Source organism: Torulaspora globosa, chromosome 5, assembly GCF_014133895.1.
Source record: "Torulaspora globosa chromosome 5, complete sequence".
NCBI classification, from domain to species: Eukaryota; Fungi; Ascomycota; class Saccharomycetes; order Saccharomycetales; family Saccharomycetaceae; genus Torulaspora; species Torulaspora globosa.
The window spans coordinates 2,568-28,742 of NC_050731.1; the positions used below are offsets into that span (position 1 = coordinate 2,568).

The 26,175-nt window shown below is 45.7% G+C and overlaps 15 protein-coding genes across 15 annotated transcripts; 8 read left to right on the forward strand and 7 right to left on the reverse strand.

The window, feature by feature from the left end:
- Positions 1 to 1,095: 1,095 nt before the first annotated feature.
- On the reverse strand, positions 1,096 to 2,037 carry HG536_0E00100 (aldo/keto reductase family protein; the record flags this gene model as incomplete). The annotated part of the gene is made up of 1 exon (XM_037283878.1): positions 1,096 to 2,037. The coding sequence occupies one exon, from the start codon at positions 2,035 to 2,037 to the stop codon at positions 1,096 to 1,098; it is 942 nt and encodes a 313-aa protein (XP_037139774.1).
- Positions 2,038 to 2,799: 762 nt separating this feature from the next.
- Positions 2,800 to 3,942, reverse strand: HG536_0E00110 (aldo/keto reductase; the record flags this gene model as incomplete). Its single annotated transcript, XM_037283879.1, has 1 exon — positions 2,800 to 3,942. The coding sequence occupies one exon, from the start codon at positions 3,940 to 3,942 to the stop codon at positions 2,800 to 2,802; it is 1,143 nt and encodes a 380-aa protein (XP_037139775.1).
- A 1,395-nt stretch (positions 3,943 to 5,337) lies between these two features.
- On the forward strand, positions 5,338 to 6,558 carry HG536_0E00120 (lactate 2-monooxygenase; the record flags this gene model as incomplete). Its single annotated transcript, XM_037283880.1, has 1 exon — positions 5,338 to 6,558. The coding sequence occupies one exon, from the start codon at positions 5,338 to 5,340 to the stop codon at positions 6,556 to 6,558; it is 1,221 nt and encodes a 406-aa protein (XP_037139776.1).
- Positions 6,559 to 7,657: 1,099 nt separating this feature from the next.
- Positions 7,658 to 8,557, forward strand: HG536_0E00130 (epoxide hydrolase; the record flags this gene model as incomplete). The annotated part of the gene is made up of 1 exon (XM_037283881.1): positions 7,658 to 8,557. One exon carries the CDS (start codon positions 7,658 to 7,660, stop codon positions 8,555 to 8,557), a length of 900 nt encoding a protein of 299 aa, XP_037139777.1.
- A 473-nt stretch (positions 8,558 to 9,030) lies between these two features.
- FZF1 (Fzf1p) lies at positions 9,031 to 9,777 on the reverse strand (the record flags this gene model as incomplete). Its single annotated transcript, XM_037283882.1, has 1 exon — positions 9,031 to 9,777. The coding sequence occupies one exon, from the start codon at positions 9,775 to 9,777 to the stop codon at positions 9,031 to 9,033; it is 747 nt and encodes a 248-aa protein (XP_037139778.1).
- A 2,711-nt stretch (positions 9,778 to 12,488) lies between these two features.
- On the forward strand, positions 12,489 to 12,956 carry HG536_0E00150 (uncharacterized protein; the record flags this gene model as incomplete). The annotated part of the gene is made up of 1 exon (XM_037283883.1): positions 12,489 to 12,956. The coding sequence occupies one exon, from the start codon at positions 12,489 to 12,491 to the stop codon at positions 12,954 to 12,956; it is 468 nt and encodes a 155-aa protein (XP_037139779.1).
- Positions 12,957 to 13,752: 796 nt separating this feature from the next.
- Positions 13,753 to 15,216, reverse strand: BIO3 (adenosylmethionine-8-amino-7-oxononanoate transaminase; the record flags this gene model as incomplete). Its single annotated transcript, XM_037283884.1, has 1 exon — positions 13,753 to 15,216. The coding sequence occupies one exon, from the start codon at positions 15,214 to 15,216 to the stop codon at positions 13,753 to 13,755; it is 1,464 nt and encodes a 487-aa protein (XP_037139780.1).
- A 656-nt stretch (positions 15,217 to 15,872) lies between these two features.
- BIO4 (dethiobiotin synthase) lies at positions 15,873 to 16,532 on the forward strand (the record flags this gene model as incomplete). The annotated part of the gene is made up of 1 exon (XM_037283885.1): positions 15,873 to 16,532. One exon carries the CDS (start codon positions 15,873 to 15,875, stop codon positions 16,530 to 16,532), a length of 660 nt encoding a protein of 219 aa, XP_037139781.1.
- A 195-nt stretch (positions 16,533 to 16,727) lies between these two features.
- Positions 16,728 to 18,371, forward strand: BIO5 (Bio5p; the record flags this gene model as incomplete). Its single annotated transcript, XM_037283886.1, has 1 exon — positions 16,728 to 18,371. One exon carries the CDS (start codon positions 16,728 to 16,730, stop codon positions 18,369 to 18,371), a length of 1,644 nt encoding a protein of 547 aa, XP_037139782.1.
- A 300-nt stretch (positions 18,372 to 18,671) lies between these two features.
- Positions 18,672 to 20,369, forward strand: PHR1 (deoxyribodipyrimidine photo-lyase PHR1; the record flags this gene model as incomplete). The annotated part of the gene is made up of 1 exon (XM_037283887.1): positions 18,672 to 20,369. One exon carries the CDS (start codon positions 18,672 to 18,674, stop codon positions 20,367 to 20,369), a length of 1,698 nt encoding a protein of 565 aa, XP_037139783.1.
- Positions 20,370 to 20,414: 45 nt separating this feature from the next.
- Positions 20,415 to 21,467, reverse strand: HG536_0E00200 (uncharacterized protein; the record flags this gene model as incomplete). Its single annotated transcript, XM_037283888.1, has 1 exon — positions 20,415 to 21,467. One exon carries the CDS (start codon positions 21,465 to 21,467, stop codon positions 20,415 to 20,417), a length of 1,053 nt encoding a protein of 350 aa, XP_037139784.1.
- Positions 21,468 to 22,072: 605 nt separating this feature from the next.
- DCP1 (Dcp1p) lies at positions 22,073 to 22,684 on the forward strand (the record flags this gene model as incomplete). Its single annotated transcript, XM_037283889.1, has 1 exon — positions 22,073 to 22,684. The coding sequence occupies one exon, from the start codon at positions 22,073 to 22,075 to the stop codon at positions 22,682 to 22,684; it is 612 nt and encodes a 203-aa protein (XP_037139785.1).
- A 36-nt stretch (positions 22,685 to 22,720) lies between these two features.
- On the reverse strand, positions 22,721 to 24,463 carry SPT20 (Spt20p; the record flags this gene model as incomplete). The annotated part of the gene is made up of 1 exon (XM_037283890.1): positions 22,721 to 24,463. The coding sequence occupies one exon, from the start codon at positions 24,461 to 24,463 to the stop codon at positions 22,721 to 22,723; it is 1,743 nt and encodes a 580-aa protein (XP_037139786.1).
- A 155-nt stretch (positions 24,464 to 24,618) lies between these two features.
- On the reverse strand, positions 24,619 to 25,314 carry PEX11 (Pex11p; the record flags this gene model as incomplete). The annotated part of the gene is made up of 1 exon (XM_037283891.1): positions 24,619 to 25,314. The coding sequence occupies one exon, from the start codon at positions 25,312 to 25,314 to the stop codon at positions 24,619 to 24,621; it is 696 nt and encodes a 231-aa protein (XP_037139787.1).
- A 257-nt stretch (positions 25,315 to 25,571) lies between these two features.
- Positions 25,572 to 26,144, forward strand: PSF3 (DNA replication protein PSF3; the record flags this gene model as incomplete). Its single annotated transcript, XM_037283892.1, has 1 exon — positions 25,572 to 26,144. The coding sequence occupies one exon, from the start codon at positions 25,572 to 25,574 to the stop codon at positions 26,142 to 26,144; it is 573 nt and encodes a 190-aa protein (XP_037139788.1).
- Positions 26,145 to 26,175: the final 31 nt, after the last annotated feature.

Here is a 26,175-nt window from a genome sequence, read left to right on the forward strand (position 1 = left end):
GCTTGTTTACTGCTCATCTGTCTTCATTGCGGATCGAAATTCTCATCTCATTGCAAAGTGAATATCTCACCCAAGACGCAGCACAATCGACTCAGCAAACTTATCTGTTTTTGAGAGCGGCATGTCGCCGTGGCATATGCCAAATCTATTGCTCCTTACTTTGGTGCCTCTATTCATGTTCCTTCTTAATCTCCACAGACTGTTTAGATGCTCCAAAGCAATGTGAACTAAGTGCATGCCTATATGCCATCGGCAGTCGCTCCAAACTCAACCGTATCGTGAATTTGTCAAGACCTTGAGTCATTTTTACTAGCCAGAGTCACCGATTAGTTTCCCTTAGGCATCGCTATAGCACATCGCAACCACAGGCTTCTTGAATCGATCTAACTAGTTACCACGATCAATGCGCCCTATAGAGACGGTCTATGCCAGCATTAAAGTCCTTTTGGCCCGTCACTTCTCTTTGTTGCTCATCCCCTTTCATCGTCGAGTTAGATGTTTCATCTCACGCAAAAGTGAAAAATCGACCAAGATCTCTCCATCTAGAGATACCAATGATGGGCCTATCCACGGAAAATGGGCGCCCAAAGCACTATGAATTTTTCCATCTCAAGCTTTGTCCTGCTGAAATGACGCCACTTCTTGAAGATTCAGGCGAAATGCACTGAGAAACGGTATCTCAACCTCAGGCTAGGCCAGCTGGGGTGCAGAGCATTACTGTTAGTCCTTTGTGCGCTGCGTACGCCTCAACTTCACATCATGTACTCCTAGGCCGTGAGCTCGTCCACTAGGCGGTAGGTGGAGAACTAAGGTACCAGATTACTGTTTAAGTTGGTTATGAATTGGCATATATACTCTTCCATTTGAGTGCAATATATTGAGTCCAGCGAAGGAATCGGCCATAAAGTTGGCCTTTCAACTAGATCTTCCGCCCGAGTCATTGTTGGTTCGAATCAGAAGGAATCATACGCTTAAAATATAAAGAGAGCGGAGACTATTTTGAAACAAGAGCCTTTCGCTTTGACAAGCAAACTTAAAGACAACTCTGGTCAAGAGTAGATCGAAAAAGGTCAACTGCCTTATATCTCAATTCAGTCAGAACGAGTAATTATCAAGAGGTGCTTCATCTTTAATTTTCTCCCATAGCTTGTCTATCTCAGAGACAATATTTGCGGGTAAAGGACCCTCAGAGATGGCTTCTGCAGTGTCAGTAACTTGATCAGCGTTCCTGCCTCCAATAATAACGGCGTCTCCAAATTTGCCAGAGAGTACCGAATTATGCACAACCCATCTGTAGGCCAGACGAGCTTTCGTTGTGCCCACTTTCTGTGCCAATTTGTCCCACTCATCAAGCGCTGTCAAAAGTGCGGGCCTGCTGTACAACTTGAGATAGATCTGCCCAACAGGAGTGTTTGGATCGAATCTACCTTCGCCGTTCTTGATATCATCGACGCTCCTTGCTAAGAACCCTCCGGCAATAGGAGAATATGCATAAAAAGCTATGTTGAGCTTTCTCAACAAAGGAAACAGCTCAGATTCAGATCTACGAGCCACGGCATTGTAATTACCTTGGTAAACGGTTGGTAGAACGTAACCTTTACTCTTGGCGTAGTTGTATACTTGCTCGACGTCCTTGGCCGGAAAGTTTGAAAGACCAAACTTCTTGAACTTTCCTTGTTGGTGCAATTCGTTGATCGCATCAATAGTCTCCTCGATTTCTGTATCGCGGTCGGGACAATGAAGATAGAAAATTTCGACACTCTCAACTCCTAGCAAATCCAGCGACTCTGCAATTGATTCTTCAATTCCCTTTTTCGTCAAGCTGCCGTCAGTGAATCCCCTAGCCTTGGTATCTATCACAAATTGCTCGGGTAAGTGCAGCTCACCGATGGCTTTCTCGCTTCCTGGATAAATTCTGGCGGTATCTAGCTCTCTGATACCACTCTTCTTCAAAACTTCAACTATTTTGGATGAGTCCTCATGTGGAAGCAAACCAAATGGGTATCCCCCGTAGACGATTTTAGGCGAATTTGACATTGTAATGTGATCCTTATGTCGGGCATGAGACTGTAGTGTATAATGGGTGGCAAACTACAGTCCTCTTATAGTGAAACAGAAAAACCACACCTTCAACATTCTTGACTTCTGCTTAGTAATGAGAGACACACCTTATCAGCTATGTGCTGCGCCGGCTTAGAATTGATCCCTTTTACTTCCGTTTAACACGGACATTAAATGGGAAAGATCTACTGCATTTCCTGGAGGCAAGGACGTGCGAGCTTCATATAGTGCCGATGCATAGCCTATGGTGAACAGCAAGTGCTGATGCGCCCGGCTTGCATCATATGGTGCAGCTTATATAGTGGCTTGCCGTAGCGCAATAGTTACAGAGCATAGACGGAACCAATGTAACACGAATCAAGTAGCGTCGATGGGTTCAATGAATAAGATTTCTTTACCAAGAGCTTAAGTCTGATTCACTAGGCCAGTGTCAAGCATTAAATGGTTAAACAGAGAAGTTATGGAAGGAGATCGGCCACTCTAGCATCGCTCCTTCCATACAAAACCTCGAAATCAGTAGCATCATTCGTTGTCTTTCTGAGCAAACGCAAGCCCAAGTGCTCTCACAATCAACTGACAGCTAACTACATCCGAATACCTGGCATCTTGACCAAAACGTAAAAACGAGACAACGCGAGCCACGACGCGAGATCTTCATCTTGAAAAACTTATTTATCGCGACATACCTGTAGCATAGTATATTGGTTCAGAGAACTACCTTTTAAGCTTCAGTCCCACTCATTTGAACTGCAAGGAATCAAGGTTTAGCTTATAACAAGATGCAGAAAGGAAAGCGAGCTCCCCCGAGATGGCTGGGTTCTGACCAATAAGACTTGTGGGGAACCCGATATCAAAGGGAACAACACTTTCGAGATAGCTGACTTGTTCTCGAGTCAGCTTGATCGATAAAGCTGCAATGTTGTCCTTTAAATGCTCGACCTTTTTGCCTCCCACAAGCGGGAAGACGTTGGTTCCTTTGGACCTGATATACGCAAGAGCAATAGCTGTTACGGATTGCGTGCCATGTTCTTTGGCAACTTTCTCCAAAGCAGAACTGATCTTCACTTCCAACTCTGTCTGCTCAGGAGGCTGACCAAACGACCGCAATTTCTCTCCACGCTTTTTACGCTCCTCGATGGATTCTTTGGTCTGGAACCTTCCCCCACCAAGAACATCCCAGGGCACGAGCGCCATACCGAAATGCTTGGCCATTGGAAGAATCTCTCGCTCGAAATCTCTGAGCATAACGTTCCATCTGCCTTGATAAACACTGAACGGAGTCTTGCCACGCGACACAGCGTAATAGTTGGCGGCGGACACGACCCATGCTGGTGTGTCAGAAGCTCCTAGGTACAAAACTTTACCCTGCTGCACCAGAACGTGCAAGCTATCCATCAATTCCTCTATCGAAGTCATATGGTCCCACCAGTGGACATACAAGATATCGATCCAGTCCGTCTTCAGCTTCTTCAAGGAGTCGCGGACACTTACGTGCAGACTGCGCCTGTTGTTCCCGCCAAAATTCGCACTTCTGCCTTTGCCCACTTCATAAGCCTTGTAATCGCTTGTAAACTTTGTAGCGATCACGAGCTGGTCGCGAATCTTCCTCGATTCCATCCATTCACCGATCCAAGCCTCCGACTCTTCGTTCTGGTAGTTGTTCGCCGTGTCGATAAAGTTCCCACCTGCTTCGTAGTACACGTCTAGCAATTCGAAAGCGCGCTCCTTGTTTGATGAACCTAAATACTCAGACCATGCGTTTCCAATCGATGCCGCTCCCAAGGCCAACGGTGAAACCTTGATGCCAGCGGTTTTCGACAAAAGGTTTAAGCGGCCCAACTCGGTAGGAGGTTCAGGTGCAGGTGCAAACAACTCAGACATGATGAAATGGTTCGGAAGCTTCTGAGTGATTGGATGGTCTTCTCTCGGAGTACGCCAATCTCTATCGACTGATGAGACGTACCTTTTTATATGATTCTCACCGAAACATAATCTTTCAAAAACCTCTAAGGGGTGGACAACAACGCTCGTTCAGCGGCCTTCGTTTCACCTGAGAGGCTCGATTTCACAGCCTCTGCTAACATAACGTTATTAGTCAATTACTGATTAGTTATTGTTAGTAGCCTGTATTCCTTGATCTGTTACAACTAATCTTGGCAAGCGTCAAACCCCCGCTAAAATCCGTCCCGCGGAACTGCCCATTGTGCAACTTCAGCCTACAGTAACTACGGATATCAAATCGAGAGCACGCGCGGGGGCAATGCTCAAAGTAATACTAAACTTTACTAAGCAACTGTATGTGGCTCAGAGCTTGATTGTCTTCGGTTAGAATACGAACTGACCTAGCCAGCTAACTTAAGTTGTAGAATCAAGCGCCACCGTGATTGGCCAAGCTAGTAATAACCAGACTATCGCACAGAGGAAAAGGCGTTGTCACAGGAGTCACATTAATTTTCAGATCTTTGGGAAAGGCCATCCTTCACTAGAGGTCGCTTGCTTGTCTTCAAAAATCATCTTGTAAATTGCCCGATCATCTGATGGAGGGACACTGCTTCTTCGGTCTAATGTTCGAACAGAGAGGCTAGAGCTCAGCACAGCAAGTGAGGGGAAATGCTTGGCCGGAATTGAGCCACAGAAGTACCGCCCAATCAAATCCACCTCTTATTTTTTCTGCTACATTTCAGGAAGGAGCCAATATTGAAAGTGTTAGCACTGATTTGGGTTCGTCCCGGTTACGAAGTCATCTAGACCTGAAGATATGAGAGCCTTTTTCATCTCACTTGTGTGGCGAGAGAGTGCCCTCTACCTGAAGCTCTTTTTGGAGCGCACTGATAGCAATAATTCAAAGATGAATCGCTTCAGATGCCTAATTATCATTAGCCTGCAGATCTCAGCGACAAAGAGTTAGACAGACGGCCTGCAGCTTCACGATCTCAGCTCGCCATTATAGGCAAAACAAATAATTTCTTGGCAAAAAAATTACGTAGATATCCCACGCTATGCCCGCTTAACCCATATACACTGCTTGGAAGAGCATCAAGAGTTAATGGAAGAATTAGAACCCGACTACTCCCAATTCCGCTTGAGAAACGAGTGAAGCAAACAGAGAGAAGCCAACTTTTTATGAAAGCAAAAACCAGGTGAATGGTAAGCTGCCTGCCATATATAAAGGCATGCCAATATGCCAGCAAGAGAACCGAAATAGGCTTCAGGATAGGCCAACAATCGATTTAGTTTTCTCCCCTTATTCATACTTTCAAATTAGCTGCTTTTAGAATGGAATTTCTCGAGACACCTGCAGGAAACCCATTGCAATATATGGCCACCGTTTACGGACGCGGTCTCAACTACGAACGTCCCCCATTTACGTTTCAAAGCAACGAGTGGGAAGCCCTTGCGAGAAATCGCATGTCACAAGAGGCGCTCGGTTATGTTTGCGGAAATGCCAGCACTGGTGAGACATATCAAAAGAACAGGGAGGCCTTTAAAAAATGGTCGATCGTGCCACGCCGTTTGGTGAAAACTACGTCGTATCCCTCCCTCAAAATCAATTTGTTCGGACGGGAAATCCCATCGCCAATAGCAACTGCGCCAGTCGGAGTGCTGCGTATCTTCAATCCTGACGGAGAAATCGCCGTCGCTAAGGCGGCCGCCAGGGAACGGGTTCCGTATATTTACAGTTCTGCTGCCGCCACAGCAATGGAGGATGTTGCCAAAGCTAATGGCGATGGAGTTCGCTGGTTTCAATTGTATTGGCCTGCCAATGAGCATAATGACATCACAGCAAGTCTTCTAAAGCGGGCGAAAGCGAATGGATTTAGTGCTCTTTTCGTTACCTTGGACACTTACAAACTTGGATGGCGTCCAAGTGACCTGAACAACGGATACAACCCATTTCTGCGTTCGGACAGCATAGGAACAGCGCTCGGGTTTTCTGATCCAGTGTTTCGCAGCCACTTCAAAGCAAAGCATGGCAAAGAAGTCGAAGAAGACTTGCACAGCGCCGCTAGTGAATGGGCCAGCATGATATTTCCTGGATTCAGTCATGGTTGGGAAGACATTGCGTTCCTGCGTGAGCACTGGGACGGGCCCATCATTCTGAAGGGGATCCAGTCAGTCCAAGATGCAAAGCATGCTGTAGAATTGGGCATCGAGGGGATCGTCGTATCTAACCACGGTGGTAGACAGCAAGATGGTGGACCCGCATCCTTGGACTGTCTGGTGAAGATTGTTAAAGCGGTTAGAGATAAGATAGATATTATTTTCGACTCTGGCATTCGCTGCGGTGCTGACATTGCGAAAGCGATGGCTATTGGGGCCAAAATGGTCCTTGTAGGTAGACCCTACGTTTACGGTTTGGTCTTGGGAGGCGAGGAAGGTGTCGAACATGTTTTACGTTCGTTGCTAGGAGACCTAACGATGAATTTGCATCTTGCAGGCATCCCTTCTGTGTCTCAAAAGGACCTCAATGTTGACTCTCTGGAATTTAGTGGCTGACGATAAGAGGATAGATAGACATACCTCGCCAATTAATATTCCTATATAGCGCTCTGTGTAGCTGATCAATATCTTCCAGCAAGTGATATGCCACAGAGCGTTATGTTTCTCGAGGTCTCCGATGACCATCTCTTGAATCTTACTGGTTTGTTGAAATTCCCTGTCCGCAGTATATATGAACTTTTCGATACCTACCCTCGAAGAGAACCGCAGCACACATCAGCCCAATCGTAAGCTATCAGCAATTCTCGACCAATGAAGATATTCTTTACCTGGTTGCAGACAAACTCCGCAAGACAGTCAAGACAGCTGTTTCTCTGTCTTCAACTGGTTCTGATCAGCAATATTTGCGGTCTAGCTCGCAAATTCCAATGAATTCGATTGCGGCTCCTGCTATAGCTTAACCAAACAGCGGGCATCGCTGCTTCGCATATATATGGCTCTATCAAGCCTTCGACCTTAAAGGCATGCTATGAAATGAGCATTGCTATGAAGGGAGTTTTGCCCTGCGGATGGACTTTCTATAGCTTCGCAGGCGCACGGAACTTCTTACCTTTCCTGTGCCTCGCGATCTCGTAGTCTAGTTTCAATCGCTCAAGAGAGAAGAGAACCCTGAAGGCTCTCAAATCGTTCAACCAGTGAACTCTAATCAAAGGAAACGCCGTTCCAACGGTAAGCTGAATTAAACTGTGTAAGTCGCTGCTTCAAAACTTTACAAAGCTTCATGGATTCTCCGGGCCCTGCCTTAATCCTGAGCTGGCCAGAACTAAGCGTGGGTCATAAACCAATCTGCAAATTCGATCTGTTTCAATTAAACCGCAAATTACTAAGATTAAGTGATCAGAGCCCAAGTGATTAGAGCCCAAATGATTAGAGCCCAAACGCACGCCCCGCTTCACCATGCCGAAGTGTCAGCAAAAAAAAAAGAGGACCCTTACCTAATAAAATTAAAAAAAATCATATAAAAGAGTGCCACTCCAATGTCCAAATCCATCTCAATTCCTGTCTCCCATTTCAACAAGCCTATTGAAGAGCGAGGTTTGTTTATTGCAGCCATCACCACTTAAAAACTCAAAGAAAAAGGAACACTTCATTCAGAATGACAGAATTAGAAGAGAAATTGCTCGTGACAAGCAGCTATGGTTATGTTAATGTTGACCAAGGTGTCAAGATTTGGTATCGTAGCGCTGGCAAATTAGGGGCCCCAACGATTTTATTATTGCATGGCTTCCCTACTTCGTCCAATATGTTCAGGAACTTGATTCCACTGTTGGCTTCAAAGTTTCGTGTGATCGCTCCTGATATTCCAGGTTTTGGGTTCACTGAGTATCCGGCAAATTATGAATTTACCTTTGAAAATTTGACGAGTTCCATTGAGCAATTCTTGGAGGCACTGAGAATTTCAAAATTCTCAATTTATGTCTTTGATTATGGTTCGCCAATTGGCTTTCGCTTGGCTCTCAGGAAGCCCTCATCTATTACTGGTCTCGTTGCTCAAAACGGGAATGCTTATGAGGTGGGCCTCGACGATAGGTTTTGGGCGCCCATAAAGGAATATTGGAAGCATAATCAAGAAGACCCAAAATATATTCAGGCCTTCACTGAATACCTCCAAGATGAAAAAAATGTCGTAACCCAATATGTGGGCGGTGTCAGTGATCCAAGTTCTGTTGACCCAACGAACTATACATTGGACTACGCTCTGCTCAAGCGCCCTAATCAGGAAGCCATTCAAATCAAGCTCTTCCACGACTATAGGACGAACGTTGAACTCTATCCCGAGTTTCAGCGCTTTTTGAGAAACGCCGACATTCCAGTCTTGGTCACCTGGGGAAAAAATGATACCATCTTTACGGTGGAGGGAGCAGAATCATACCGAGCTGACGCAAAGAGGTTGAAAATTGTTTACTACCAAACTGGCCACTTTGCGTTGGAAACTCATGTAGCTCAAATTGCAGATGAAATCACAACCCATATCTTTCAGAATATCGCTCATTAGTTAGCAGTTAAATATGGACAGCAGTTAATTCTGTTTCTTTCGAGATGACTTCCTCACTGTGCGAGGTTATTCAGTCAAAAATGCCTAGAACAGAAAGAAATAATGGCAGCTCGGTGAGTTTGATTCCTTCGTGCCATGCACCGACTGCAGTTGCATAGCTGTGGTGTCGAAATAACGATACTTCTTCGACTAAAATGTGGCTCATTCTAAGAATTTCAAGCATCTCAACATTATCCGATTTGAAGATCGGACTGTTCCATTGTTTCCGTGAGTTATCACGTCTCAGGCTCTCCGAGTTCCTTAGCGTCCATTATCGACCACTGCTCTTAGTAAATAAGTTCATCTATAGCTCTAAAAGAAAAGCCGCGACTGTCGAAAAGATCACACGTTGGTAAAATATCAAGTATCAGCTGCAATTGAATAGCCTTTCGTTTATGGTATAATTAACAATGAAAATCATGAGAAGGAGAAAACTATGAAGATTGATCGCTTTCTTCATTGTTTATGCCAGTAAAGTATAATGATTCGGGAACAAATGCATGATCCCAATCGTAGTGCGCTATTAACTGAGTCGGTCTTTCGAAGGGTTCGAATGAGCTGCAATCTGTTGTCTTGCAGCTCATATCGACCCAATGACCAGTGTTAGTGTCAACTGGACTATTTGAGGAGACTTCATTCTCTGAATTCCTTTTTGACAGCAATTGTGGTTCTAGACCGTGAACAATTGGACTCATCATGTGGGAGTCAAGCATATGCTCCGTCAGAAGGCTTTCTGTAGCGAATTCATCAAAACACTCAAGATATGGGCATATGTGTGATACCGTGCCAGGCTGCTCCTTCAGATCGACGCTAGGGAGATGAGCAGAATGATTCTCCGCACAATTCTCTAGTATATCCTGCATTTTATGTGTTTTTTCATGCCGAGAGAGTTGCTGGTTTGTAACAAATCCCTTACAACAAATTGAGCAAGTTATCGGCTTCTTAACTGAATGTGTCCATGAATGTGCTTTGAGATGACTACCGCGAAAGAATCTTTTCCCACAACCGGGAAAAGAGCAGGCATATGGTCTCTCATTGTTGTGGGTTAGAACATGCTGTCGTAAAAGACATGGCCTTGTATATCTCTTCTCACAGTTAGGAACCGGACATAAATACTTATTGATGCGTTTCTCAGCCATGATTATCCATAAGTTCGGCGATAATCGCTGTGTTACCTCCATTGACTAATCCAACCTATTTTTTCTCCACAACAGAAGGCCCCGAAGCGACCCATCGCTGGAAAATGGTTTATATTACGATAGCTCTCGAATTCCCTTCCTATTCCTAGCACTGATTTGGAACGTCACCACTATATGCGAGAAGGATTGTTCACGTTCGGTCGTTACGGTTGAAAGGAATTCCGATGAGCTACAGGCCTCCCAAAAGTCATAATCATGTTCTGTGTCGGTCATTGGCCTGGTCCAAAGAAGGTTAAGTTTTCGCATTTGGAGGAAGGGCAATTTCTAGTGCAGATCATGGGTGGTATACTGTTTTCCTTCGCGCGGCCTGATTAACTTGACTCCGCTGCCGCTAAACTACACTTTATTAATCCTTTAGCGAAACAAAGTAGCAGCAAAATGATTCCAAGTGCTCTAGGACCCCTTGTCATTTTTTCCTCTTCATTTTCGATTGATCGGCTCTTTAGCTGGGCATAGCTGTAACATAATAAGCGTGCGCGCCTAGTCGCTCGACCAGATCGGTATTTCAAGAAGGCCTTGTGGAAAAGCTAAAGCGACGTGAATTAAGCAGTTAAGCTACACATCAATTTTTCTCACATTTGTGGAATCAAGATGGAACTGGTAGGAAAAGCCATTTAATGCCTGACGCAATTGAGCCTGCGTGAAATCATGCTGATAATATTCAAAACATATCACTGATGCTGCCTCCATCATTCAACGTTACCGTGGCGTTTTGATACGATAATGACAATTCATCCCTAGATCGGAAGGCAAACATTATGTCTGTTCGGTTGAAGAGATACTTACTCTAAGAAAACACATCCTAACAGCTAAACCGTATGCTGGGCGATCATGCACATTTCTGGTTTGGTTGCTCAGCAGTTCAGGCTTATGTTTCGCCATGAGCCGAAGAGATTCTTCTTGGATAAGGGTCACTTCGGCTATTACCTTTCCAAAAGAAAATATGGTTTACAGGTATACATATCAGATCAGATCGAAAGCAAGCAGAAGGGGAAGATTTGGTTAACTTGGAAGCACATTGAGTCCTTGTGGCGCCCGCTCCCAGATAGTGGCCGTTGCGGAACAATTTTACAGAAAGGGCGATCAGTTAATTCTACGCTAGCACGTTCTTCCTTACAGTATGTCTGGGACTTTGATACCGACACCCTAGTTCATTGCGCTAGTAAGACCTGAGGGAACATTCTAATTTACTGGCAGGTGTTCTAGTTTTCAAGGTTCAGAAAGACAGAAAAGTTGATCAGAGATAGGCTCTTTGACAACCTCGCTGGTGAGTCCTGAGAGTTTCCGTTTCTTGACAGCGGATATACGACAAGAGATTGAAGCTGTCACCGAGCGCGGTTAAAATCGTGAGCTTTCAGCATGAAGAACAAGCACCTGAGAAGAGAACAATAAGGAACAACCTTACGCCCTGGTCCACCTAGTAGTATCTAACCCGAAGCCCTATTCATGATATCTATGTTACTTGACAAATCTCATTAGCTCTGCATTTTCAATCCTTCCGCCTGTTCAATGCGTCTCGGCATCGCCTCGGGTTGAAAAAGGTAGGGCGTCAGTTATTAAGTCAGCGAGTTCCACAGCCTGAAGTTAAGAAGATTTAACATGGTGTCTCCATGTCCAACTCTCTTCCGAGTGCGAGGACATTCGCACCTACTTCTAGATGAGTGATCTTACGTCCGAAATCATTCGTGGTGATTGTAGGTAGACTCGTTCTTTATAGCAACGCAACCTCGTCTTGCATCCTTCGAGCATGCGATCCTGCGGCAGTGGTTCTACTTCTCTCAATCTTAGGTCGTTCGGCCGTTGATTGCGGTGTTTTCATGTTATCGAAGCGAAACTCGGTATTTTTGTATGAATGTCTGACATCTGGCTAGCAACTATATCAACGGTTGCCACGAGTGACCGAAAGAATGTGCGCATAAAGTAAAGTCACTCCGACTCTGCGTATCGCTTTTTACGCTGACGATCCGGCTACGTGCAGCAAACAATAGGGAGGGCTCTATCTCCAAATTCTTAGATAATCCCTGCATAGTTCGATGACGTCATTTTTCGAAAGTCCTGACGGAAACCCTCGAGACCGCATTAACCGAGCTGGAAGCGGATCTCCTCGATCCGTCAAGGGAAGCCGCATCTTTCGGGAGGTGTTATCCTTAAGAATAGGGTTTCATCTACGGATGTATGTTGTCACAGATCTTTGTCTGCAAAGGCTCCCCCCAAAGAGGGACCTTGCCCGATGATGGGAACCATTGAAGAGGAACGGAGCGACCATGGCGAAGAAGATGAACCACCAGCCAACTGATTCCTGTGTATGCCATAGAGTGTGGGGGAAGCAATTTGTGCCACTTTCGCTTGGAGCGATGACGTCTTTATCCTAGGCTAGTGACCGTTTTCGCCTTGGCAAAAAGACATTTGTCGAAGGCTTACAAAAGAGGTTACAAACTGGGGAATCTCTGTATGCAAGATTTTAATCAGCATAAAGATTACTATCAACAAAATCGAAAGTGAAGTTCTTATCTGCCTTTTCCATCACACTATTGACATTAGCCAAGCATATCATAGCCGAAAGCTTCGGTTTGGTGTCTATCAGCTCAGACAGTGTTCTGCAGTATGCCAGTGTTTACGTGAACGAAGGCAAGCTGTATGTCGGGAGCGGCTCGGGTTCAGAGCCCTCTGCTGTTGTCACGGACGCTGGCAAAATGAGGTTGAACAACGACAGCAGCACTTTTGCCGTTGTTGGTTCTGACAGTACTATCACCGAAGGATCTGAAGCTGATGCTTCAGGTAAATTCTCAATCAGAAACGGCCATCTACTCTTAAACCATCTCGGCATTTTTTTTTTTGCCATCCCAGAAGGCGCTTCATACCTCTTTTCCACACACAAGGGTGAAAGTGCGGTAGAAATTACTATCAGAGCAACGGCCCCTAACGGCCAGACGGTTCCTGATTTCCCTCCACCTGGTGTTGACAAGGATATCAGCAGCGCCAACGAAACCTCAGCCTTTGACACTTCGACCATTGCGCAAAGTACGACAGCCAGCGCCACAGCGATTTCTCAAACCTCAGATGGCCAAATCGTTGCTATCCAAACCGAAAACAGTGCTCCAAAGGCTGCTGTGGGTTTGGGAGCCAGTATCGTTGCTGCTGTTGCCGCTTTATTGCTTTGATCAGTCCGTCATCCATCACCTTTTAATGATTGCCTTTTGAGCTCTAGCACAGATAACGAGATCTCTTTTCCCGCTGAAGTATATCTATAAGTATGTCTCTGAATAACCATGCCAAAATTTGCGCCTTGACCGTTATACTACCTAGGAAAACGATAACAAGAGCGAAACAATTAATGTGAGTCGTAAAGTGGCATTGTTCGAATATTCTTGTAATCATATGAAGCTGATTATTGGAATAGTCTAACTTCAATTTATCGTAAATCGGGCCACGCCGGCGAGACAATTTTAAGTATTCGGAAAGCGCCCATCGCACTGTGATATGTCTGTATAACACCAAGAACAATGCAGTAAATGATGTTATCAATGACTTTAAAATTTCTGAGCTTGCTCATACTTTTCCTTATTTTTTCATGTTTAGTTTTTGCAACTTGGCATTGAAAAGCCTAACTTTCACAAACGGTTCTCTCTAAAAAAGGATATTCAGTGCACTAAAAGTGTCTATATGCAGTTTGTCAAAGACAGACTGTAGTCTTAGCCTAGCTTCGACCAGTTTTTCTGCAATCCGTTTCAGCAGGGACTGACTCATGTTACCAACTGAAGTTTTGCATGCTATTGTTGATAACTTGAATCATTCGCTGGTCAAATGTGAGTCTATACTCAATTAAATGGCTGGCACGCAAATTAGCTATGGATAAGGGATTCCGACCGCTTTATATTTGCGAGTTTCGAACATGATCCCGAAATTGAAACTGGTAAAACAGAAGAACGACGGTACTACTCAGAAGATGCTGAGGTTTCAATTCTTTTTTGCAGATATTTCTGCCGCCCACTCCCTTAGAACCTCCCTAATAACTCTTGTCACTTTACTAAGTTCTTCCGCAGAGATGATGTATGGAGGCATAATGTAGCACAAATTTCTGAAAGGTCTAACATAGACTCCCTTTGAAACAAATTTGTGGTGGAACCACAGAGAATCAACAGCGTTTTTGAGCTCTAAGACAGCGACAGCTCCCGTTATTCTGATATCAGAAACCACCTGCATGACTACGTCGTCCGCAATCACTTTTTTGTACAGACCAACAAACAGCTGGTTTTCGATGAACAGCACTTCATCAATCCAATCTCCACGAAGAAGTATGTCCAAGGACTTGTTGGCCGCAGCGCAGGCGAGAGGGTTTCCCATGAATGTTGGGCCATGCATCAGACATCCACCGGTAGGTAAGCTAGGATTGGAGATCGTTATTGCTATCTTTGGTGTAGTCACAACTGCACTCAGTGTCATGTAACCACCTGTCAAAGCTTTACCGACACATATAATATCTGGATAAACGTCCACCTGTGACTCTTTTGGAATGTTCTGCTCATCTTGATAGATTTTACAATGGTGAAAGGCAAACATCGCACCAGTGCGACCAAAACCCGTAGCAATCTCGTCCAAAATAAGCGGAATATTGTAGCTATCGCATAGCCTTCTGACTTCAATCAAAAACTGAGGGTGGTAAAGCCTCATCCCACCAGCGCCTTGCAGAATAGGTTCTAAAACAACCGCGCAAATCTCTTCGTGGTTATTCTTCAATTTGACACGAAAGTCTGCTATATCCTTCTCGTCAAATGCCACAGTGTCGCCGAAGAGCTGCGGATTTTCCTTGAATATCTTCGAGGTTGGCAAGGTGGGAACTGTTGAGGGTCCTTCAGCAAAGATGTTTTCGGCAACGTAGCCACTGTAAATCGAATGCATAGAGCTAAATGGATCACAAACACTCATTGCACCGATAGTATCTCCATGGTATCCTTTTGAAATCGTCAAAAATTTTCTCTTCTGGAAAGAAGGTACAGGGTTCAAACTAAATTGGTATTGGAGGGCCATCTTGAGGGCAATTTCCATTGCGACAGAGCCAGAGTCGGCCAAGAAGCAGTGCTGCAGTTCGTCATGGTTCAGTAACTTTAGCAGCTTTTTGACAAGCGTAATGGCCGGCTCATGAGTCAAGCCGCCGAACATAACATGAGAGACCTTGGTAATTTGCGACACTAGCGCATCATTTATTTCCTTATTGTTATATCCGTGAATGGCACACCACCATGAAGACATGGCATCGATCATTTTGTGATTCTTCGGCTCTTCAGATTCCAAGGTTATCTCACACCCATGGGCCTCCTTAACAGGATAAACGAGCATGGGATTACTCATGCTGGTATATGGATGCCATATATGATCTCTGTCATATTTCAAGAGGTCGGTGACCGATGGGTTGAACTTCATTTTGCTCCATCTTCACGGATCTTTGACAAGTCCCTATTGAAGCTCGTTCTTCCTTTTATATATTAGGCTTTGATATCTCATAGTACCAAGGATGGCAGAAGGTGGAAATTGCGCGGCCTGGAGGGCTCGTCTTGGATGGCACTACTCACATCGAAGTGACTCAATTTTTCACAAAAAGAGACATCATTAAGAACCCATAATAGAGTCCTAAATACCGTTCTGGTGACCAATCAATTCACTCAACTCACGTCGGCATTCTGAAAGTGTCGTAACTTGAAATTGTTGACTTAAAGATTTGATGGCTAGAACCGTTGAAAAAGTTCGATGCCTTTAAAGTTAGACAACCCAACATGACTCAGGCCAAGAGCGACTTCTGAACAGATCAGAGGAAGATGTTTGAAGTTCTTTTAAAAGCTATTCGAGTAAGATGATATTTTTATTGCGAGGGATAACCTCTGAATCTTTTGCGTTCAGGTAGGAGTTCTGTGAGAGTCATTTCTCGAAGACTAGTAGTCTTGTCACTTATGGGAGCTTCTTAGAGCATGAGGGCGGATTTTGGCATATTTGAAGCATATAAGAGGGGCAATGAAAGGTAGGAAGACAAATTGCCATTTTCAGAGAATTTGGCTTTTGTTCTCAGTCGCTAACAATTGATCATGCAACAGCCCATAATATTCGTGACCGGTACCGATACAGACGTGGGTAAAACGTTCGTTTCCACCCTCTTAGTTTACAAGTGGCAAGCCAACTATTGGAAGCCCGTTCAAACCGGAATTGAGTCCGATGATGGCGATAGCGTGACAGTTTCGAAGGCCGAATGTGGTTTACCATGGAAGCCCGAAATATATTCACCAAGATATGAACTTCTTAAGCCACTATCGCCTTACAAGGCTATGGACTATGAGCCAGAGGTTGACATCCGTCTGTCTGATTTTGAGATCCCAAAAGGGTCCGACTCGTCGCCATTGATAGTAGAAGGAGCCGGAGGTGTTTTCGTCCCTCTTACTAGAAACCTGGAAACGATGACAGACTTGATGAGAAAATTGGCAGAAAAGCAAGATCGGCCTTTCAAAATTATTGTGGTTACCAGAAGCGGGCTGGGCACTCTGAATCACACTCTTCTGACAATCAGCCACTTACAAAACGCAGGCCTCCGCGAGCATATCATGGGAGTCATAGTTAATGGCGAAAGGAACCCAGACAATGTCCAAGTGTTCAAAGATTACGGGCTGAAAATTTTGGCGGAAGTAGACAAATCAGAATCGGCTGCCGCCGCTACTAAGTTTATTCCTCCCTTATGTCAATTTCTGAAATAATCTACTATATGATACATAGATATTGATCAGTGACAAACATTCGTCCTACGCAGGCTACTGCGTACACTATACGTGATGCAGTACTTGGATGACTCGCGAGTCATCTTGGGAAGAAAACATATAAAAGCAGACATATGGATATAATATTCAGTTTCTTTCTCAATTTACATCTCCACCATCGCAATCAGCTTCTAAATGACTAGGAAAAGCTTTGCAAAGTTTAATTGGTTATCATTATTGGGTATCGCATTTTCGCTTACCAGTTCTTGGCTTGGCGTTTCCTCATCACTGGTGGCTGGCATATCTAGTGGTGGACCATTGCTTATTATCTATGGGTTGATAATTGGGGTGGTATTCACGCTGATGTGTGGTTTGTCATTGAGCGAATTCTCATCAATGCTTCCAAATGCAAGTGGTGTATGCTTTTGGGTTTTGAAGCTACTTTCTGAGGAGTTAGACCCTGATATGGTGGAAAAGGAAGTTGGTAAGTGTGAAGAAGAGGACACTCAAGAAGAAGTTCTTGAAGTCATGGCTGATGGCTCATTAGAAGATCAATTAGATGAGGGCCTCCTCGAAGCTTACTGCAGCGGGAAAAACCTATTTATCACCAAAAAATGGAAAAAAGACCTTGGAATCATGACTGGTCTCATCAATTACGCGGGTGCTATTTTCACTTGTGCAAGCATATGCGCCTCCCTGTCGCTCAGTATTCTTGGCCTTTATTCTTTGATGCATTCTGACTATGAGCTCAAACATTGGCACGTTTTCCTCACTTTCGAATTATTGAATATAGCAATTGCGTTCGTTGCAAGCTGGGCTAGATGGCTACCAGCCATCTCTCAATTCGGCCTTGGCATATCTGTTATCTCTTACTTTATGACCTTTCTGGTCTGCATAATATCGCGAAGCCTCGACCACAGTGAGCCATGGCCCTCCGGAAAAGCCATCTTTGGTGAATTTGAAAACACAACAGGATGGTCATCCAAAGGCATAGCTTTCATTGTGGGACTGGTGAACCCATTGTGGGCATTTGCCGCCATTGACTCTACGACGCACATGGTGGCCGATGTAGGATACAGCACCTCGAGGAGGCTAGTTCCCAAGACTATCATGCTCACTATCCTTCTTGGCTTTGCAACCAGTTTCCCCTATGCCATCGTTATGTTCTTTTGTATCACTGATACAAAAGCGGTGGCAGAAAGCATCCTGCCAATATTGCAGATATATTATCAGGCCACGGGAAATAAGTCTCTGAGTGCTTTCATGCAGTCCTGTTGCATCACGACGGGGTTCATCTGTGGTGTATCATGTAGCACCTGGCAGAATAGAATACTGTGGTCTGTCTCCGGTACTTACCATGCCATCGAGCGCGACGAGATGCATGCTAAAAAGGCTGCTCTTGTGAGAAAACTCGGCAGCATAAATCCACAGATCCGGATTCCGCTCTACGCCCACTTACTGTCCCACTTGTTTGTCGCCATCATAGGCTGCATCTTCATGGGCTCCAGTACGGCATTCAATGCCGTCATAACCGCCTGTATCTCTATTTTGCTGCTATCCTACGCAATTCCCTGTGTCATCATGCTCTTCGTAGTTGGAAAGAAGAGCTTTTACAGAAGAATTGCCAGTGAACATCAGGCTTTGCAAGTCCGCCAGGAATTTAGCGAGAGTAGAGCTAGTTGGTACCTGATCCCGAACATCCTAACCATCTGCTGGGCTATTTTCTGCTTGGTGTTCCTATCTTTTCCCTATGTGATTCCTGTGGACAGCTCCAATATGAATTACGTTTGTGTGGTATACGGAGCCACTGCTATTTTAATTGGTATAGCTCTGCTATAGCTTTGCACCAAACTGCAGCATAGCACTAGCAGCAACCGGGTCGCCCAATTCTTGCAGCATATTTTATAGCATTAATATTAAATCTAAATGATAGTAATCAAGCGATTACTTAAAGTCCTTACAATTATTGCTTAGTCTGACGGCCTGCTCATATAAGCTAGCTTATGACGTAAATCATTGATTTTCAAGAGACGCCGCAACGTCATCGTTGCCAGAGAAACATATATAATAGTTAGTGAAAAACCTCGAGGTTTACTCTGATGGAAAGGAGCTGGTTGCTCCAGAGCGCTATTAGTGGGGATGAAGAGAGGACCGTTGAAGGTTCCCGCTTCACAGGCTCAAAAGAAGCCCAAGCTACATGGCGACTACGATCAGTACTACAATCTGAATAAAACGTATTACAAAAATCCAATTACTTGCCAAAGAGCCAATGAGTTCAACAATGGTAAAAGAAAGAAACCGATAGATCTTTTGAATCATCATATCTCGACGCAAGGTAAAAGAGACAATGTGAAAACGTTCATCCATTGGTTCAGGGGAGACTTGAGGACCCATGATAATACAGGACTGTTCGAAGCCATCAAACAATTTAGAGAACGCAAGGACAAGACCTCTGGCCAGCTACTCACCGTCTTCACGATAAACGAGCACGATTGGAGAGCGCACTTGGACAGCGGGTGGAAGCTGAAGTTCATGATGAACGCTGTATCTTCTTTGGGGGAAAAGCTCTCTAAAATGTCAATTCCGCTATATGTGCTTCATTACAACCCTGAATCTCCATCCCTGAGTAATTCGAATCAATTTGCATCGTGGCTGAAAGAAGAATGCTTAAACTTCGCCAAAGGTTCTGGGCCTGTTTTACTCACAGCGAATGCACAATATGAAACAGATGAGCTGTATCGGGATGTCAAAATATTAGAACAGAGTGACCCTTCGTTCAAGTTTAAGATATTTCATGATGCATGTGTTATTGAACCCAAACTTTTAACCACCGGTAAGGGAACTCAATATACAGTGTTTACTCCCTGGTACAAGAAATGGGCGGCTGAAGCAACTTCAAGAATGCAAAAATCAAAAACTTTTGTTCGCGAACTATCGAATGATCCTATCAAGGATGAGGAAATAGATTTCAAGCCGCTCCAGTACGAGTTGCCCTCCGAGTTCCTGTCGTACATTCCTGAAGGAGCTCCGGAGCTTCCAGAGGCATCTGAAGATGCCGCCTTTCAACTGCTTTCTGATTTCTTAGGCCAGCGGGCCCATGCGTACGATAAGAAGGATTATTTACCGGATGAGGGCTCATCACATTTAAGTTGCTACATTACCTCAGGGTTGATTAGCGCTAGATACATCGTAAGTGAAGCATCCAAACTCTCTAATGGTGCATTGGCGGCAAAAGATATCAAGAAGAACAGTCCTATTCAGGAATTCATTCGTCAGGTTGCGTGGAGAGATTTCTACAAACATGCATTTTGTAATTGGCCTTTTCTGTCAATGGACTTGCCCTATAACTTTGAGCTTAATGAGATGAAGTGGAGCAATGATCAGGAAGCTTTCAGAAAATGGTGTGAGGGGAAAACCGGAGTCCCTATTGTTGATGCCATTATGCGGGAATTGCTGTGCACCGCCTATGTAAACAACAGGGCGAGGATGATAGCGGCCTCTTTTCTCTGCAAGAACTTACTTCTGGATTACCGTTGGGGAGAAAGGTGGTTCAGAAGACATCTAATAGACTTTGATCTAGCTTCCAATGTCGGCGGCTGGGGATTTTGTTCTAGCACTGGTATTGACGCTCAACCTTATTTTCGAATTCTGAACATGGAATTGCAGAGCAAGAAATTTGACCCAGACGGGCGCTATATCAGGAAGTGGTTACCAGAGCTGAAAGATTGCAAAGATGTCCACACATTTAATTTGAAAAGAAACGGCTATCAATCTGCTATCGTAGATTACAAGAAAAGTCGTGAAAAGGCTCTAGCCACCTACAGGCAAATTCTTTAGATCTCATAAATGATCTATAAATATGAGAAACAAAATTTGTTGAATCTAAACTCTTTCCACTTTAACATGATCTCCGTTTTTAGCAGAAGATTCGAGGAAAGCTGCAACGCAAGCGAGATGATGGAAAGCAACTCTTGGTGTTCCCTTGTAAAGGCTCTTGTCACCCTTTACAACTGCTTCGTGGAAGCTCTTGAATTCGGCATTGACACCGAAGGAACCATCCTCCTTGATAGGGTAGATCACCTCTTTTTCAGATGTTTCAGCAGAATCACCGAGTTGCACCTTCACAACGGGGTTCCTCTTGTCAGATAATTGAGCTTCAATAGAGCCTTTCGTACCGTAAATCTTCAAAAAGACAGACTTCTCCGTGGCCCCGAATGAAGAGCCATAGGTAAAGGTACCAATAACATCGCTATCCACCAATTTTACAGTTGAAAAGACTATATCATCAGTTCCAGATTCTTTGCGGACTTGTTTCGTCAATGCAGAGACGGTATCGAACTCTCCCAATAGATGTGTGACAAGGGCAAGTTGATGGACACCTCCGTCGGATAGAAAACCTCCAATATGTTCTGGGTTTTGTCTCCAACTGGTCGACAAATACTTATTCTTGGTTAAGAAAGGTCCTGTTGAGTTGTGAGTAAATGCAATCACAGCTCCAATTTCGGGCAGGTGTTTTTGGACAACATCGATAGCTCCCAGGTAAAGCCAATTTTCTGCAATTCCGATAGGCAAGTCGGTGGAGTCGGAGAGCTTAACCAACTCACGGGCCTGCTGCATAGTGGCAGCAATTGGCTTCTCTAGCAAAATTGGCTTTCCTGCAGCGATAGCCTTCTCTGCCGTGAGCACGTTGAACTGTGCTGGCACAAGCGCATCCACATACGACACATCCTTGTCAGCTAGGATCCCATCAATATCGTCGTAGATCTTTTCCTCTGGAAGTCCCGCTCTCTTACCGAAATCCAATGCCTTACTCTTCGTTCTGTTGAAAGCTGCAACCACCTTGAAGTCTGAAGACATCTCCTCATAAGATGGAAGGTGTCTGTCTCTGGCAAAGATACCAGTACCAATAATACCAACGTTCAGAACAGGGGCCATTGTGAAAAGATCAAGCTAAATCACTGTTACTCCTAGCACAGTGTGATATAGCTCACTTGCTTGCTGGCGATTCACAACACGGTAGAGCAGGTAGAGCAGGTTAATATAACCTCCAGCTTATATAATCTTGTAGGCGGGGTTGATGACGTTCTTGTGTATTTATCTCCGTTCAGGAGATAACAACGTAATGCGAAGTGAAAAATACCCCTCTTCCGTCGGCAAGAGTGCTGAAGAGAATCAACGAGAATTGCCCAGTTTCAAGACTAGGTATGACGGTGAGCATCGAACATCGCAAGTCTCGCGTCTTCAGCAATCGCATATCCAGCCTTCAAGCGGAGAAATTCTGCTCTTGACGTCCAAGTCCATATACCTGTATGGCATGAACTTACATTTATCTTGTCTCAACGGGAAACGATCATTCACTTGCAGCTTTTTAACAGTAAGTCTCGCCAGCTTGGCGTCCGTTGAGCTGTGGTCCTCCCTTTTGTTTATAGTCGCTCGCCAGTCGTTTCTCTAAGGGAACTGAAGTAGTCTTCAATTTTTCAGTTTCTTTGAAAGAACCTGAATAGTCAAGAAACAGCTGGTTAGATCAACTTGCAGTGGCAATGGCGACGGAAAGCAATGGAGCGTCGGCGATGACCATGGAGTTCTATCGGAAAGCCTTGAATTTCAACGTTATTGGACGATACGATCCCAAGATTAAGCAACTGCTGTTCCACACCCCGCATGCTTCAGTGTATAAATGGGATTTTGAGAAAAATGAATGGAATAAATTGGACTACCAGGGAGTGCTGGCTATATACTTGAGAGATGTTGCAAGCAAGGACTCCTTTTTGCCTGCCAGCGATATTGGCGAACAAAGCGTGTCATCCTCTGGAGGCCAGCAAATGGAGACAGCTTCCTACGGTGAAACCCACAGCGGACGCGATATTTACAATTACGGATTAATCATTCTGAATAGAATCAATCCAGATAACTTTTCCATGGCTATTGTCCCAAACAGCGTGGTGAACAAGCGTAAAGTTTTCGAGGCAGAAGAGAATGCCAAAAATCCTCTGGAATGCATGGGAGTTGAAGTCAAGGATGAACTGGTGATAATAAAAAATCTAAAGAAGGAAATATACGGTATATGGATTCACACGGTCGCGGATAGGCAGAATATTTTTGAGCTGATAAAATATCTCTTGGAAAATGAACCACAATCGTCATTCGCCTGAACTTTAAATATATAGTTAGTAAAAATACACATGTGCCTAGAATGCTTCGCTGGTATCCACAGGTGAGGAGTTGTCGGCTTGCTTTTTTTTAGTGACACGCTTTTTCTTTGCCTGCGGTTCTGCACCGTCTGCAGCTGCCTTCTTTGTTTTGCGAGGTCGTTTTGGTTTAGGTTTGTCATTAGTCATGCGCTTTTTGGCTGCAGCTTGTTGTGAACCTACTCTTTGTTCTGATTGGAAGTCTTGGCGCTGATCAGCGCGTTCCATCGATTGCTGTTGCTGAAGAAGCTGCTGTTGTGCAGTGAGTGGCGCCGCCATCGATATTGCATTATTCAATGAGTTAGGTGCGATATTGTTATTCAGTGTTTGTTGTTTTCTCTTTTCTCTGTTCAACCTCCACTGTTCGATAAACTTTAGTCTACTGAATTGGTTATTTTCATTTCCTGCAGTGAGTCCTGCAGCAGCGGCGGCAGCAGCAGCAGCGATTGCAGCTTGATTGCGACTCGCTGTAGAACCGCGATTACCGGATTTTCCGCCTCCCGAAATTGGAGAACCACGACCATTCGACAACTTTGAGCTTGCTGCTTCTAATTGTAGGGCGTTCTTGGTCAATGAAGCAGCAAACGTTGCGTTAGTCGAAGTGGTTGTACGTTCGCTCATGATTAACATCATCTGTTCGTAGTTGGAACTATGCTGAGGTAATTCTTCGTGCTCATCGATATGTCCTACTGCTCCTTTGGTCCCTGGTTTCTTGCATTCTTCTCGGTGTATGTGCTTAAACCTCTTGGTATTTTCATCCCAACTTGGTGTAGCAAACGCTTCGGGCTCAAATATGTCCCTGTGATCGTATGGATTCAGAGGAACGTCCAAGCTCAAATTACGCTTGGTGAGCGACAAGATCTCAGACTCCAGCTGCTGATAAATGCTATCCGAAAACCTTGTATGATCAGCATACGACATCATGTCATAGTAATGAGTCAGATCACTTGGCTCAAGCAACGTTCTGTATACTCTAGGTCTCTTGTACGTGGCAGGCCTGGTCTTCTTGGCCTCTGGAGTTTCTGAAGACGACTGGGGGTCAGTCTCTCGTTTCACAGCAGTGTCCCCTTGCTGTTCCGGGGTAGAACTATTCTTCTGCTGCGATGACTGCTGCCCATTCTGGTCGTTGGCGACCACATCCACGGTGTTTGTGTGGTCATACACCTGCAATATCAGATTTCCCTCATAAAACTGAATGTTACAATCTCGCAGCACCTCTGTAATCGACTCCGGAATCTTCCCTCTGGCAACGTACTCGAGAAAATCCTTGAGAATCGCATTATTTTTATTAAGTATCAACCCATCGCTGTTCAACTCCGGCGTCTTTTGTTGCTGCTGCAATCTTGTATTTGCCGGAGCACAGATCTTGTAGTTATTTTCATAGATGTGGAACTCAAAACTGGGCCTGTACTGTTCGTACTTCTTCAAAGTTTGATCTGCGTCTTCCACAAAGTTGTATATCCTCTTTGGTTTCTTGTTCAAAGTCATCAGTAATTGGTAGAATTGAGACTCGTAATTTTGCAATGCCTGTTGGTGTTTCTGCTGTTGCAGCGCACGCTGCTGCAGGAGCATTCGCTGTCTCTGCTGCAGCTGCAGCTGTTGCTGCTGCGTCAGCCCAGCTTGCGCGCCCATCGGCCTCTCTGCGTTGACGGGCCCTCCGGAGCTGCCATTGCCGGCATTTACCGCAATACCGAACGACTGATTAGCGTCAGCACCCGTTGCATCATACGGTAGATTGCTCATCGCAGGTATCGTTCGACGCCCTCCTGTTCAGCCCTTCTATGGAGTACTTCTTATCATATAGGCGATAACGTTCAACTTTAGTACATAGTGACATCCAATACAGCGCTATGGAAACTAACTATGCAACGCTACCTACAGAGACGACCAGCACTGGGCTAGGCAGCGTTCCACAGGTCCTGCAGCCCGAACAGCGAAGTGGCCACACCTGCCAGCGCCACATGGCCGTCCTCGTTGTGCAAGAAGTTCAAGTTGTTCAGCACGATGAAGGTGTCAATCGCGTCCCACAGCAGCCTTCTCACGGCCGCGCCGCGCTCCTGGTACGACTTGGCCAGCAGCTTGTCCTCCTCGTACTTCTCGCTCTTCTCCTCGGCCAGCGCGACGATCCGCTGCTGCGCAAGCTGGATCTTGCGCGCGTCCATCACAAGCCCCGTCAGCAGCCCGACAAACCAGCACCAATTGCTCCACAGCGGAACCCTCTTGGCCGTGAACCCCGTCACGGGCACCAGCCGCAGCATCCGCAGCAGATTCACCTGGTCGAAGCTCAAATACCCTGCATACGCCAGGTTCTTGATCACGTTGCACGCCCGCACCAGCGCATCCCCGGAAAGCTTGTTATCGTAGAACTTGGAAGCCGCCTGCAGATGGTTCAGCGGCTTCAGGAACCGCAGGATCTTCCGCACCACGGTAAACTGCGCCTGCAGCTGCTTCGCAAGCACCGACGACTGCTGGAACGCCAAAAACCGCGACAGATACTGCAACAGCCTCAGCACCTTCTCCCGTCCCGCGGTCGAGTCCAGGAACCGGATCAGTCTCGACACCGAAGGGTGGTACACCACCGTATCACACACCATTACTATATGGCCTCCTCCAGTGCCGGCATCCCCAGAGACCCTTCCTCTCGAAGCCTTATATATGCCAGGCGGTGGAGCCGAGAGTCGCGGCTGTCGCTCCGTACGGCAGTGGTTAACCCCGGAGGTCACGTGGATAGATTTCGGATCGACGGAGAAATCTGGTGAAGATCCGTCTTGACGCGTCAAGCAAGAACTGAGGAGCCAGCAGAGGCCGGCAAGGCGACGGTAGAGCGGTGGACTGGGTGTAAGCAGCAGGGATGGGGTACTATGAGCTAGAGGACGTGCTGGCAGACGGCAGCGAGGTGCCCTGCAAGTTCCAGTACTCGATGCCTGGCCTCGGGTATCTGGCGGGCAACGCTGGGAAGCCGATCGAGAAGAACTCGAAGTTACTGCTGCCGCTGTGGCTGGCAAGGGTGTTGGCGATTGTTGGTGGCAGCGAGGGCGAGGAGATCGCAGATGATGAGGAAGCGATGCCGTTCGTAGAACTGTCGCGGCCGGAGATGTTTTCCGCTAAGGTGGTCAATGCGATCAAGGCGGGTGCAGCAAGTCTGGATCTGCATTCTGTAAATTCTCACTTCTATATGCTAGCGATCAAGTGGATCGCGCTGTTCGGCGACGCGGAGCTTGGGTCTGTGATTGCGGAAATGGTGATGGAGCGGTCTCTCGAGCTCAACGGGCACGCCAGCAGCGTGGGCGTGAGCGCGGTGGAGTCGCAGGCGTCGCAGGCTGGGTCGCCGTTCTTGCTGACGCTCGACGAGTCCGAAAAGGAGACGTACAGGCGGGCCCACGACTCCTACAGGCGGACCAAGCGGTGGATGCTTGAGAAGTAGCGGCTCGGCGCGGGAGCCGTTTTACGGAGCT